The sequence below is a fragment of the Telmatherina bonti genome, assembly GCF_933228915.1.
Source record: "Telmatherina bonti genome assembly, chromosome: 10".
Taxonomy (NCBI): domain Eukaryota; kingdom Metazoa; phylum Chordata; class Actinopteri; order Atheriniformes; family Telmatherinidae; genus Telmatherina; species Telmatherina bonti.
Genome location: NC_136628.1, coordinates 25,753,849 through 25,768,587, shown reverse-complemented (window position 1 = coordinate 25,768,587; position 14,739 = coordinate 25,753,849). Strand labels below are relative to the sequence as shown.

Genomic DNA, 14,739 nt, shown 5'->3' with positions numbered 1-14,739 from the left:
TATATGTTTTGAAACTCCATCTTTTCCTGTTTCTTATATAAAAGTCTGGCTCTTTTTGCAGACACAAAGTGTGAAAGCACCTTGTTGTTACACTGAATAAACTAAATAGAAAAAGTTAACATTGAAGCATTGAACAGTGTTTTTATTGTTTTGATGTCTAAACTTTATATCACTAAAAGGCATATTGTCTGTTTTTCTTTTCTTTGCTTCAGGCTAATTTCTGGGTGCAATCCTTGTTTTTTTTTTGTTTTTTTTAAGTGGAATACAACAACAAAATGGAGGGGAAGACATACACTGTGTTTTCTACAATCAAAACCAAACATCTCTGCAAAGAAAGTTGCTTTTAAAGCAAAGCCACAGAATGAAGGGTTTTGTTATCATGATAAAAACTTTTCCCTCCAGCTCGTATTCTGAACTAAAGCGGCTCTCCGTCACCTGGTACTTTTTCACTCTGGAATGTTTTTCAGCCCTTTAAGTGCTCTTTCATTGAGGCAGAGGAATTGAGAGGGCTTCAAGATTGTGGTGGAGTAAAGATTGCTTAAATCCACCTCCCACTCAAATGCTTTCTTTATTCTACTGGTTTGCACCTCCCACCAAGTTTACCCACATAAATTGTTCTGTCTTCTCTGTCTCAATCCTTTTTTCAGCAGAGTATCCACCTGCACGGTGACAGAGAGAATTGGAATCTCATCAGAAATATCCCGTTTCTTCAACTACTGCACATGTACTTTCGGTACAATTTTCCCATCCACATACTTACACTCTAAGATACAATTAAAGGGCTGCAGTTGTAGCCACTATTTGTGTATAGAATGACTGTATTTACAGGTTAAAGGTGACATCTGCTGGCTGAAATGAGTAATTCTACATGTGAGGCATAATGAATGTGTCATCAGTGTGGCTGTCACTACATGAAAGTATCCAAAAAAAAAACAAAAAAAAAAGTCACTTATCCATAGATTTTATGGTATTTGATATAAGGTAGGGCATGTTAGTTGATATACTCAAAAGCTTCAAAAAATATTTTGAAATGCACCCATTCAAATCATTGGTATACTTGTAACTAAATCTCTCAAAAACACAGTAACAGCACCAAAGTTTTTTTTCTTCTTATTATTAATATTATTCTACAAATAAATAAATAATATCCACCTTTTAGATACAGATTAAATTTGGTTTTATATACTTCATGAGCATGAAATCATGGCATTTTCAGTATTTTTTCTTTATTTTAGAATAAGCAGTTACATAGGTTTGTAATGTAATTTAGTATAAATTTAACATATTTTATACTGCTCCATGGTATCATATATAACAAAACAAAGTTCTTCTATTACTGCAATGCAATAAAACCATCAGCTGAGCTGTGTAAAAGCGGGATGGTTGTGTTGTTTTTAACTGAGGCGAAGAGGCACTAAAACAAAAGGCCTTATAGGCTAATTTACCAATTTAGTATTTTTTTAAATTTGACAAGCTGACTGTAAAATGTTTATATGTTTATTCTCTAATGACTCAACCTAAAATGAGAACGTCATTAGACATTGTGTTTAGAACACCAGTTTTCATTAATATTAGATTAGCAACAAAGCAATATATTATCATAATGTGTTACACGAATATTTTTGCATACATTCTGCTTCACTACATGTGATGAATATGCAGTTGTAAAGCTGTTTGTTTTGGGAAAACAAATACTGCAGCTCAGACAATCAAATATTTCACTTGGTTAGATCATTATTTGGAAAGGGTAATAAACTCAAAATAAAGATTTATTTAGAAACTTGCTTAAGAATGAACAATGATTCAATTTGAAAAGTAAATTGTAAGCAAATATGAAATATCAACATCAAGGCTTTTTATTAAAGCATTTTGTGATAGTTAAAGAATGTTATCTGCTATTAAATGTTCACCCATCACCAAATTTATTAGTAAATATTCAAAAGCAAAGCTATACCTAAATTTACATGAATTTATAATCATGAATATGAATCATATGACAGTAACAGACAAACATGTTTAAGCCCCTTTTTAAATATGGTTAGATACAGCTTTTTTTTCCTCTCATGAAGCACTTCACACACACTTGACACGGAAAGAAGAAAAAGCAAAATTAACTCACAGTTACTGGACTGGGAATCAGCACCTCGGATATGACTCAACAGTGGATTTACAACCAAATGTGAAATAGTAAATGAAAACATACCTGAAGTTCTGATCTCTCAAACCATATATAAGTGGACTTAAACACTTTGGAAAAATAATTAGTCCTACAAAGAGGACGTACTGAATATGAAGAGCCACAGATGGATTTACGTTCATCATGCTCACTGACTGTATCATGCTAAACAGTGTGGAAATAAGACACAGGCAGAACTGAAGCAGATGCAGCAGCACAGTTTTGTGTGCCTTATTGGCATTACGTGCACAAGAAGAGGCAGATCTCACAGTAATCAAGAGTGCAACATATGTATAAATGATAATCAAGCTCACCAACACAAAATTGACAATAGTGAAAGCCGTATTTACTGTAATGTAAACCTGCAGCCTGAAAACACTGCTTTTCAAGCAGAACTCTTGAGTAGTGAAGCCAGTGTTATCGAGACTGACGAACAAAAAAAGTTGTGTGAACGAGTCTAAAGAGGCCGTTGTCCACATGACAGCGATGGCTATCCTTGTTGTCCTGGATGTAGCAATGGTAGAATGCCTCAACGGAAAACAAATGGCAACGTATCTCTCCAAAGACATTACGGCCAAGTTGAGGGGAGAAATCTTAACAGTGATGGCTCCCAGCTGAGAAACAGTAACACAAACATAGTTGATCATTCTGATCTGGGTCACAGCAAATAAGTACAGCATCATACTCAGTAGAAGCTGCAGAGAGTCTGTAAAGAGCAAATGACCAAATAAAATGTATCGAGGGGACTCCAGAAACAGAGGCTTCTTCAACAAAGCAAACATCATCACACTATTAATATACAAGAAAAGAAGACACGGCATTACAGTCAGCAGAGCTTTCACAGAGGTCTCCAATGGCATCAGCTGCAGTGGTTTTGTAACATTCATAATGATGTCTTCATGCAGCGTCTGTACAGACAGAACAAACACAAATACATCAGTCTTGAGCAGTGAAGGTATTGCAAGATAAATCAGTCAAGTTCAAAATCTAAACATGTGCAACAAAGCCACAACTTACAGCAGTTAAAGTACCAAAACAAAGAAGTAACAGACAATACAGTATATCAAAAACAACAATTCATGCAGCTGAATTGTGTCACTTACAGTTCATTGGTTTTGTCAGACTTGATTTGACAATTACATTATGGAAGGCGACTCTAAAAAGAATCAGCCTCCAGCTCATGTCTCTTTATATCAATGGTCAGTGTCTTGACAATAACACCCATGTGACTTATTCCACCTATTAAATCTCCTTGTTTGTTGTGCTGCTGTTTTTGGTGAAAACGTTTAGAAAAGGTTTTACCGTCTGATATAGAAGTTGAGGTCATAGAACCTTCCTCGAAATATTTAAACTTAAATTAAAAGTCAGCTATGTCAGAAAGTTTTTTTAATGTTAGTCTACAAACCACTGAAAATAACAGGGAAATTAAGTAAATGTTAAAACTAGGTGTTATTGATTCTACGTCTCTGCCTCTGGCTGGCAGTTTTATTACTTCAGCGTTTATATCCACTATGCAGGTGTTACAGTAAACTGGGAGCAGTCTAAGACCCGACTAGTCACAAATTTGTGGCCAGAAAGAAAGATCCAAAGTTGGGAAAGAATGTATTTGAGCAAAGTATCTAATCAACTGTTTCTCACACTTTTAGTATCAGATTGGTCTGTGTGTGGACTCTCAGACTAGAGCCTGTGTGCTTACTCAAATGGTAATTAGTATAGCTTCAAACCAACATTGTATCAGCTTCTGACCATAAAACTTTATGCATCTAACTTGTTCGGATGGCACACTGTCATTGCCTTGCAGCATCCAGGGCCTGGGAACCTGCCCTTCACAACTTTATGATGTAGCCTGATGCATCACATGACAGCTGCATTTTTTCCACGTCAGCAAGTGGATATCAGCACACTGGCCATTTTGGATGCTTACCATGATTCAGCAAAGAAATCCTGGGGGATGTTATTGAAGAAAGAGTTGAAAAGACAGAGAGAAAGTGACAGAGCAAGCTAAAGGGAAGAATTAACATCCAACTGACTTGTAAATGTTGGAGAGAGCACAGAGAAGAGACAGGATGCAAGACAGATGTTAAATAAAACATTGTTAGGGGGCACCAAAGTGTGAAAATATGCTTCATTACAGAAATGCGGCTTTAAAGTTGCATTATCTAACTTTCTGACCTTAAAACTCTGTTCTGGACTTGTTTTGATGACAGTGACATCTATAATGTGTATTTCTGGAGCTACTGCTGTCCAGCTGCATCCCAAGGCTGAGAAACTGCACTATACAACTTTTTCATCCAGGACGGTGCGTGATGTTACAGCAGACTTTTACTTCATGCTGGAAAAAACACTCTGGCTGTTTTGGAGATGTAACGTTGCTCATTCAGCAAACAAATGCAAGAAGACAAAACAAGAGTTATTGTAAGATCGTCTTGGTTGGCAGAGAACCAACATGTCAGGTAGGATGCAAGATGGAGGCCGAATTAGCCATCGATAGGAGGTGCATGGCGGGGAAAATGGCACAAGTTCTGTAGTGTGTATTTAAGAGTTATTTGCATTCAAATGTAAGTATGCACGTTTCCCAACCTGCAACCTTAAAAAAATGGGAGAAGGGAGAGGATGCCACTCTCCTGTGAACCAGCTTCTCTGAGTTGTGTAGAAATGGTTGAAACAAATGTACAATATCTTTGTGGTAAATTGGCCGTTGTCTATCATATCAATTTTATAGTTAAGATCTCAAGAAATTGTAATTTATATTTAAAAAAAAAAAGAATATGTCTAAGATGGATGTTAATAGTGATTGCAAATGGATGGCACTCAGACCTCCCTGTATGTTCATAAACTGTATTCTCTGCTACGCTCGGCTGGTGCTTTATGTTTGCATCTGTCATGTTCCAAAGAGTCTGTTTGCTCCGTTGATACATTTAAATGGTTTTTAAGGGTTCTTTGTTTATTTAAGTTTCTGCTTTATTCATAGCTGGAGGAATTAAAAGATAATTGAGTATCAAAATCAGAGCTGTTTGATCCTTTGGAGACCTTAGCGTCGCTGATGGTGGTGGACAAAAATAATTTAGAAGAAGAAACAAAAATTCTTTTTATTCCAGTACCTCATTGAGTGACCAGGTAGTTTGTATTGTTGCCGTTATTTTAATTCCATCTTGACTTAATCAAGAATGTTTTTGTTTATTTCTATTTAACATTTACCAAAAGCGTGTTGAAACACTGAAAGTGATGCAACAAAAAACATGTATTAACTCAAATGACAAATAACCTCAAAGGGTCTGTCTCTATAGAGGACGTCAATTATATTAATTAATAATTCACATGTTTATGTTACACGTGTAGACTCTTTTCCATTGTTCTGTTCCTTTGAGGCACAATTAAACTTGTTTTTTGTTCCATGAAGTTTACGGGAGAACAGAGGGAAGATAAAGATTTGTCACCTGTTTCAAGCTTTAAAACTGCAAAACCAAATTTAGTCATGATATTTTGCAACATTTGTGTTACCATGAAGCCAGAACGAGCATTTTGTTAATCTTGCTCCAAATATTTAAAGAAAGAAGCTATTCAAAATGCCTCCAAATAGTCTTTTTTTTTTTTTTTTTTTTTTTTTTTCACCGTAATTTTCTTTTTCTTTAACATGTCCTGGCTGGCTACATGAGAGCAGAATCATGGTCTGGCTTTTGGATTTGGGGCTCACTTTGATTCTCAAGTTTTATTCTTTATAATTATTATTTTCACCAAGGAGGTTGTTTTTGTTGGTGCTTATCTGTTTTTTCTGTCTGATAGCAACTTCATGCAAAATTACTGGATGAATCTTCTTTCTTTTTTTTTTTCCTGAGGATGGGTCTTTTTTGGGAATGATCAGGACCATCTGGATCCAGGAATTTCTTTGTAGGATTTTTTTTTTTTTTTTTTTTTAAATCATTGTGAGATAGGGGCTCTCTCCGTATATATGCATTTAACTCCACAATTAATGGTCAGGGTGCTTGGCCAAAAAATACAGAAGAAATTCCCAACAAGTTTTACTAAATATCAAAGTTAGATCTCGAGCCTCGCAAAATTCTGGATACTTTGATCAGAACACGAAAACAGGAGAACAGGAAAAATTAGGGGATGCTGCAAGAACTTTCATTTTTGCAGGAGAACAAATTAAAATATAAACATGCGACAAACTCCACAATATAGCCTAGACACAGTGTATCATTATCAATGAATCTAGGAATATAATAGTGTATCCCTAAAAAATTAATGTAGGACTTGAACAGCCGCTCAGTGTAGGTCTGCATTGTTTTTCAAGTGATGTTTATATAATACATATGTTTTTTTTCCCTGTTGATTATAAATGCTGGACTAGACCAGAGAGACAGCAGAGGGAAAAAGTGGACAACAGAGAAATGGGAAGAGAAAAGACAGAAGTAGGAGAGCTAAAAGGGAAAAGAAAACAAACAAAACAACAAAAAAATGAATAAAAAATAAAAATAAATGAAACAAAGCATTTGAAATCAATCCTCAACAGAAAAACTAAACAGTTTTTACACTTGTAAAGAAAGATTAAACATTCTTTCTTATTTTCTAAATGACAACTACTATACAACAAATATTTGAGTAAAATGGTCAAATCATGAGATTTGTGCAGTAAAGGTAATTAGATGTTATTTTAGTGGGAAAAAAAATCTAATGACTTTCTAAATCAAACATATGTCATAAAAGGCTCCACCAGACTTGTTTGATTTATAATAATAATCCGACAAAACAAGGGAAAAACAAGCAAACAAGAACAAAACATCCAGAGCATCTCTTGGTAAGATGTGGGCCCAGCGTATGTCACCAGAAAGACTTTATGTCATATCAGGATGGATTTTTTAAACCGTTTTCTTTCCAGAGATATTTCTCATTTGATGTTGGAGACCGCTGCTGTTTGGATGAAAATGTTTAATCACAGGAAATAAGGCAATTAGAACAACTTTGTTTGTAGTACAGTTATGAATGATAACGTTAAGAATCAGTATTTACTATTTCTCTCCTGAAGTGTTATTGCATGTGTTGTCTCTAAAAACAATGTAAAAAGCAAACCAAAAAGAAAATAATTCATAAATTCAGATAACTTACTTACTTGTAAAGAATAACTAATATTCTCAACTGCTGCACTGTCTTCATTCCCTACAAAATTTCATGTAATTATTTTTACATAAAATGTTTTAATCAAGTAAAGCCTGCTGAAAAACAGCCAATTAACACCAAATAAAATTAAATGTGATCCACTTTAGTCCAAACTGTGTTCACATTAAGCCAATCCAGAAAAAACTTGTTTAGCAAAGGCAACCAACAGATCTCACTTAAATCTTCTCTTCCTGTCGATCCTGTGTTCTGGCTTGGACCAGCAGGGGGCAGCAAAGAAGTAGTTTTCTTCTTTTTTTTTTTTTTTTTTATCCCTAAAGCAATTATTTACATTGGCAGATTGGAGGTTGACAGGAGAGAAGCAGCTTTAAAATTACTATCTGAAGACAACAATAATGGAATATATTTTACAAAGAGAGTGTAAAGAATAAAGAGGTGGGTGTGCAGGAAGCTTATCAGGCTTTAACTGCATAACTAAAGACAAGCCTAATTTATTCCCTGTAACTATTATATACTGTATTGCCTTTTAACTTCAAACAGCTTATGGTAAAAAAATAAAAATAAATAAATAGATATAAATATGTATCTTTACATATATACTTTTTTAAAAGCTTCACAAAAATGAATAAATTCCCAAATAACTACAAAATTATCTGGTCAAATTAAAAGTAATTTTTCACATCAGTCTGATAGTTACATAAATCCTGACAGTTTTTGGTCATGCTGCAAATAGATTTCCTGTCCTGATTAGGAAAATGTAGTCAGGAATGTTATAGAAGAATAAAAGTAAAAGGGAACTTTAACATTTAGAAAAAAGATGTTTTTTTTTTGTTTTTTTTTTAAATCCAAGAACAGCTGTAAAAAATTATACTCTTCAAGAAGAGGACCATGTGTGTAGTTTGGGGTCTAACATGTGACTGATGATGCTTCCATATTGTAATACAGAAACAGTCCAAAATAGTAAATTAAAAAAAATTGTACAGAATTGCAGTGATCCATCCTATTTTGTGAAGATATTTATTATATTTAAGAGGTAAACTTAAGTTAATTGGTATCACATTATGTAAAGTTCCACATTCAATGTGATTTTTTAGCACACACAAAATACAAAGACATGGCTGATAGTGTTGACTGCATCCATCTTTAATCATTGTTTGAATTCAAACATTACAAATGCACATTAACAATGATGCAATCACTCAAAATGAAGCATTAAACGTGAGCATTACCTTTCAGAAGATAAAAAAAAAACAATACATATGTTGTAAAGGGAAAGTACAATCAATTCCTACTTTTAAAATAAAAATAAGGCAAAGCTGAAAGGCAAAATATTGACATAACAAAAGCAAAATAATCATAATAATAATAATAATAACAACAATAATAATAATAGTAAATGTTATATTTTCTTTAACTTGCTGCTCAACTGGACAACGATGTCAGTCTTGTAATGTCTCTTCTACAGCTGTTGGCTATATATAGACAGGAAATTAGCTGTCGAAAAGAAAGGAAACCTTCATCAAATCTTTAAAGTTTATGAAACCATTTACAATCTTTTGCTGTTTTGTAAACTATTTAAAAACTTCTCAGGTTTTAAAAACAAAAACAAAGAACAATAAAACAAGGGATGAGAAATGTAATGTCTCATTTTAGTGAAGTCTACATCTAGAAATATCTTATATAAGATGAATATTTACCAAATATCACTACAAATCAGTGGTTGGTTTGATGGTACATGAAAAAGGTTTAAAGAAGTTCTTAAAATATTTTAAATGATTTAAAATGCCAGAGTAAGGACCCTAAAAGTAATAGTAAAACATTTCCTCCATAAGTAAATGATCACATTTAATGTTATCTAAGCTTTTCTTTGTATATTTTAGATTATAAAAATGATGACAATTATTATAAAAATCTATAAAATGATGATTATGCAATGCTGAATTGATAAAAATGTACAACAATCCCATTCTTTTGAAGGTCCACTTACCACAGATATCCTTCCTTAAACTCAGTGAATTTGTGCCGAACCATAAATGTTGCTAAAGCATCTGCTACCTAACAGTGAAAAACAGAAGATCAATAAGTTACTACCAATTAATTTACAAGAGCAAAAACCCGTATGTTGAATTTGAATCACACAAACACAAAACAAGATGTGTAATATGAGGGAAAAATATTTTTTTAAATGTTGTGAATGTAAGAGCACACACTTACTTTTTCAGGTGCGTCCTCGTGAACAGCATGACCGCACTGAGGGAGGACCTGCATCTGAAACTTCCCTGTGGACACACAGCGCAACCATTTTTGGGACATGTGGGTTTCACATGATAAACAAATACAGAAGAAAAACTTAACTGAAGAATTAGAAACATTTTTTGTACCTTGCATCTGTCCAATGGTAAGGTCTTTGTCAAGCCTGTCCACTCCTGTACGAAAAGAACAAGTCAGAAGGAAATTACTGGCATCAACCGCATCAACATTTCTGATCACCCAAACAACCAGATATTTGTATGAAATGGTAAATTCATAATGTGGAGAGGAAGGAACAAACCTGCAAGCAGGAGCAGTTTTGGCACAGGGCAGGTAAGAAAGAGAGCAGACAGACCCCTGAACCAGCCCTCCCAGTATTTTTCTGTCTTTGACAGCTCTACTCGCCAGGTGAAGATGCTCTCCTTTTTAACCTGGATGGAGGAAAAACAACCTTTTTTAGTGACTTCCAACACGGAAAAGGTTAAAAGAGAAAGATGAACCCTGTTAGTGTGAACCTCTTGGTCATCTTCCTTCATTCTTTTCTTGTTGGACTGTTCCTCTGCTTCTTCCTCCTCCTCCTCTTCTATAATGCCTTCACCAATGCTATTCGAAACGCTTGTGCTGCTGGTCGACTCGTCGCATCTGTGAATATTGAAAAAAGGAAGGTATAAGACACTTAATGAAACTCACAAGTGTAAGGAGCACTGCGGGTTAAAAAAAGAAGCAGAACAGACATACTTCTTCACTTGGCCTCCCATTGACACTCGTGCAGACTCTATGTTTCGAATCTGGCCACTTTTCACACTGAAGACACAGAAAAAGGTTGAAGCTCTTGTCTACAAATTGTTGAACAGATTCATTAAAGGCTAGAAGAGCCACAAATTTATTAATGGAAAAAATGTAGAGTAAAAAGAATCTAAAACAAGGTTTTTAATGTCTGAGTTGGTATCAACTGGGGCTATTCAGTTTGGTCTCACGAAGGCTGCAGTCCAACAGGTTTGCAAAGTCTCACTGCTCTAAAACACTGCAGCCTTGTGGGACCATACTAAATAGACCTGCAAAAAATTATATTTGTTAATCAATAAATTATAGAATCACTTAATCCAGCCACAGCACCATGATTGCCAAGCGTTTAGCATTTACCTCCACTCTATCGCATTCTCCAGAGACTTGAATGTCTTTGGCCGACTTCTGAGGAAATTCTGCATACTGTTCAAAGCATCCATTGCCGTCCCTGTATAAAATTCATAAAATAATCTGTTTGGTGTTTTATTTATTTATTTATTTTTTTACACTCAACTGAACAGATAAACAAAACTTTAAAAAGCAACAAACAAAATATTTTTTTTCCTTTTGGACATGTATTCAGATTTTACCTTCAACAACATCAATGACACAGAGTCCAAGCAGTGATGGGACATGATTAGCAGTAGCTGTGTGAACTGCAATGGCCCCACCCATACTGTGTCCGATTATCATGATTGGAGGTGGGTTCTCTCCATAGAGGGCCTCCACCACCTTACCAACATCCCTTTAAATGAGAAAACAAGAACAATCTGTTAACCTCATTACTTTCTGTCTTATGGAAAACTCATTTTCAGAAAATATCTACTAAACAATCAGAGAAACTAGAGGTTAATATTCATTTAAAACATTCTTGTTCAATAATTAAACCTACAAAACTCTCAAATCATTTAATTTCTATGACAAATGAATGTCTAAATCAACAACACTTTAAGATAAATGAAGCATTAATAGACAAGTGAGAATTCCTTTCGTCGCCAATTGTGTCCTGAGGCCAGCTGGATCATCATGCCCTCTGTAGATTAGTACGTTTGTCTCGAAAACAAAGTAAAAATGCACTTGTTTCCACCAAACTAATGACTTTTTTTTTTTTTTTACCGCACAACACAACTTACTTGGCCATAGTGTCTGCAGACAGATCTTCAGGATTTTTCACTTTAGTGTCACCTGCAGATTATAAAAGGGACAAAATTCTGATTTGTTCTCTAGTGGTGCTAATAATTAATCTTTGAAACTACCGAAATGTTGCAGATGAAGAAATTAAATATGGTGTATATACATTTTTTATATTGCCAGCCCCCAAGAAAGTCTGGATATAGCCCTCATGGGATAACTCCAGACTTTAGCCCAGTACTAGAGATAAATTTCCACTTTGACACAATCATTAAATGCTTATTATCATTTGTATCTTAAAATGTTTGAACTGTAAACTTGCCATGGCTGATATTTACCATGAGCTCGGAGGTCCATTGCCACCACCCTGCAATTGATCCTACTGTATATGACAGCCTTTAAAAACACATAGCAAAACATACAAAAAAAATTAAATAAAAAAACTGTCAAGGTAGAAAGTGTTTGTAATAACAACAATAAAAGTAAAACTCACAGTAAAAACTGCCCAAGAGAGAGCAGAGTGGCCTCCTCCATGGAGCAGGAGCAGCACAGGACCATGAGAGCCACTGCAGTAAACTCTGAAAATGTTCTGGGTAGTTAAAGGGAGTATAAAACAAAGCTGTGCAAAAATTGTCATACATTCATCTCAAAACAGGATGAAGATAACAATAAATACTTGTAGTTCCCTTTGATTAAATGGAACACAAGTAAGAAAGGAGGATGTTTGTGGTCACAACACATACAAACCAAAGGGCTTCATCAATCTGTTAAAGCAACTTAGCTGTTTGACCTTTCCATTAAGATTCCTCACAACTATTCTGCAAATGTCATGAAGCACTTTATTGGATGCAAGTAATTCCCATTAATGCATGAGTAGATGGAACATAAAGAAGATTAAGTTGTCATAGTTACAGTTCTATCATATCATGATACCATAAAGCCCTAAGATTTTTGTATTGACATGCCAAGCAAGCAGTATTTCTGTAAAATATGATGACAGAACATATAATCATGGTTAATATGAAAAAAGCGTCTACATGTTTAAGCTTGTTGAACATTCATTGCTATACTTGTGAGGGCTACATTGTACTGAAGGCAACAAAGTCAGGAAAGTGTTGTTATTTATGTAGGCATGATCTGTCAGACTTTCTTGAAAAGCTGTTCAAATGCCAAATTAACCCCAGTGAAATGCACAATCACACTCACTCAAACACAACTGACTTGTTCAGGGCAGCCATTCATCCATCCATCCATTCATAACAGTGCATGTTCATAGCAGTGCATGTCTGAAGGGGACTCAAGACTTATTATCAGTAATTCACTTTGACTTTTCTCTGAACAAATAAAAACAACAATCAAGGATATATCTTTGCCATTTTCATTTTCCACCTCAACATCTTCCATGGTTTCAAAGTACTGACTCCAGGGCAGGGGGGTGAAATCTCTCTTCCGTCCAGGTCTGCATTAAACAAAAACCAAGAAAATTGAAAGCAACCTGGTGTGATTCAATACCGCAGTGAGACTACAAGAACTTAAAAAATAAACATGCGTCTGTAAACAGGATGAAGTCACTACATCCCAAGCTAATCAGACTTTCTCACTTTTGGCTTTCCAATAAAAGGTTATCCAGTATGAAACCATTGTCACGACATGTTAGATAAACGTGTTTATTAAACTGTGAAAAGGTATAAAAATAATCAGTAAGCAATGGAAAAAGGGACATGCATTTTTGGTTCACTGTCATGTTTCTGCTCAGTTTGACTTTATTCTAATCACTCTTCAATAGTTATTAAATACAACATGCTAACATGTTAAAAGCTATTAGCTACACCATGTCATGTTTTACAACAAAGGTCTGAAACTGTCGTCGCAACAAGCGCTAACTTAGCCAGTCAAACGCAATCTACTGCGTTTGCTCGTTAAAAGCTGTGAAGAGATAGCCGACTAATTGTCTTCAGAGACAGCAACCAATTGGTGTGACGATGGATAAATGAAAAGAGGCGTTGAAAATCCGACATAACTCTTAGCAAGCGGACAAGATGCCAGCTAACTCACCCCATTTTCATTTTAGAGCTGGACTGAAAACCACCTGCCATTGGAGGTCTGGAGGCTAGCAGGTTCAAATGCAGCTGTTTTTCCATAGCGTTACAAAAGGGGTTAGTCTCCGTCAGGAAATTTCTGAAATGACCTTCTCTTTCTTTCCCTGCATATGAATTTCTTTGCAACAGTCACCAAACTTAGACACACATTGGATAAATTGCTTTAATCTAATGGTTAGGCTAGCTGCTAGCGTTCTTCTTCGAGCGTCTCTTCTTCTTCTTTCCTTTTACTCTCCAGTAAGTGAATCTACACATCTGAAAGCACCACTGCCCTCTACTGACTAAACAAAGCACCCACATCATTGGTTGTCTGTATGACGAGCAAACCATCATTTCTATAAAATGATGTATTTAGCTGAAAATGTCTATTTAAAGAATTATGAGCAGCATTTTGCAAGAGTATATAGGGTTTATAACACAAACCCTACTTGAAAATTTGAGGTGAACAGTATAATAATAATATTAATAAAAAAAATAAATAAATAAATAAATATTTTTTTTTTATAATAATCAAATCTGAAAGATTCATTGCCAGTTATTCTGATCAGATGTTACATGTTCAGGCAGTTCTGTCTATTTATTTATTTATGTATGTACATATGTATGTATGTTTTGTTTTTAGCCATTGTATTCCGAATTTTGTGTATTAAAATGTGTTGCTTGCATCAAGTTCAAATAAGTATTTGTATTTTGTTTAGATGTCTGGCTTTATGCTGGGGATAACTGAGCCCATGTGCTGATTCTCCAGAAAAGTATGCTACACAATTGCTGAACATAATAACTACAGAACACTGTTAGGAAACACCGGATTGTGTTTAGTCAGATGTTTCTTCAAGTACACTGACAGCTACAGGAGCTCATTTCTGCCAGCAGTCAACAAACTTGTTTGAAAGTTAAATGGTAACTATCTCTAATTATAAATAAAAAATGACAACAACAAAGCATATACAACATGACAATTTTCCCTGTATAATATATTTTTCTTTTTATTCCTTCATTTATTTCAACATTTTATACATCTTTGTAACAAATAAACAAATAGATTTAGTTTTTATTTAACATTTTACACAGCATAGAAAATGTATATAAATGTGTTATTTGTTTAAAGACAATTTAAACCCCTGGTATCACAGATATGTTTTCATATCAATACTTTTTCTTTATAAATTTTTATTTTTATTT

At 34.6% G+C, this 14,739-nt stretch overlaps 2 protein-coding genes across 3 annotated transcripts; both read right to left on the bottom strand.

Moving 5' to 3' along the window:
• Positions 1-2,136: 2,136 nt before the first annotated feature.
• On the bottom strand, positions 2,137-3,063 carry LOC306761306 (odorant receptor 131-2-like; the record flags this gene model as incomplete). Its single annotated transcript, XM_079247431.1, has 1 exon — positions 2,137-3,063. One exon carries the CDS (start codon positions 3,061-3,063, stop codon positions 2,137-2,139), a length of 927 nt encoding a protein of 308 aa, XP_079103557.1.
• Positions 3,064-8,413: 5,350 nt separating this feature from the next.
• Positions 8,414-13,780, bottom strand: ppme1 (protein phosphatase methylesterase 1). 2 transcript variants are annotated; one of them, XM_079247549.1, is made up of 14 exons: positions 13,514-13,780; positions 12,824-12,917; positions 11,952-12,044; positions 11,797-11,854; positions 11,461-11,512; positions 10,918-11,072; positions 10,685-10,775; positions 10,280-10,345; positions 10,057-10,183; positions 9,843-9,972; positions 9,673-9,717; positions 9,506-9,570; positions 9,279-9,346; positions 8,414-8,785 (listed from the first exon to the last, which is right to left on the bottom strand). In XM_079247549.1, exons 1-14 carry the CDS (start codon positions 13,597-13,599, stop codon positions 8,782-8,784), a joined length of 1,134 nt encoding a protein of 377 aa, XP_079103675.1. In that variant the 5' UTR covers positions 13,600-13,780; the 3' UTR covers positions 8,414-8,781. The 2 variants fall into 2 exon arrangements, with proteins under 2 accessions (XP_079103675.1, XP_079103674.1); XM_079247548.1 differs by having other exon boundaries at positions 9,843-10,183.
• Positions 13,781-14,739: the final 959 nt, after the last annotated feature.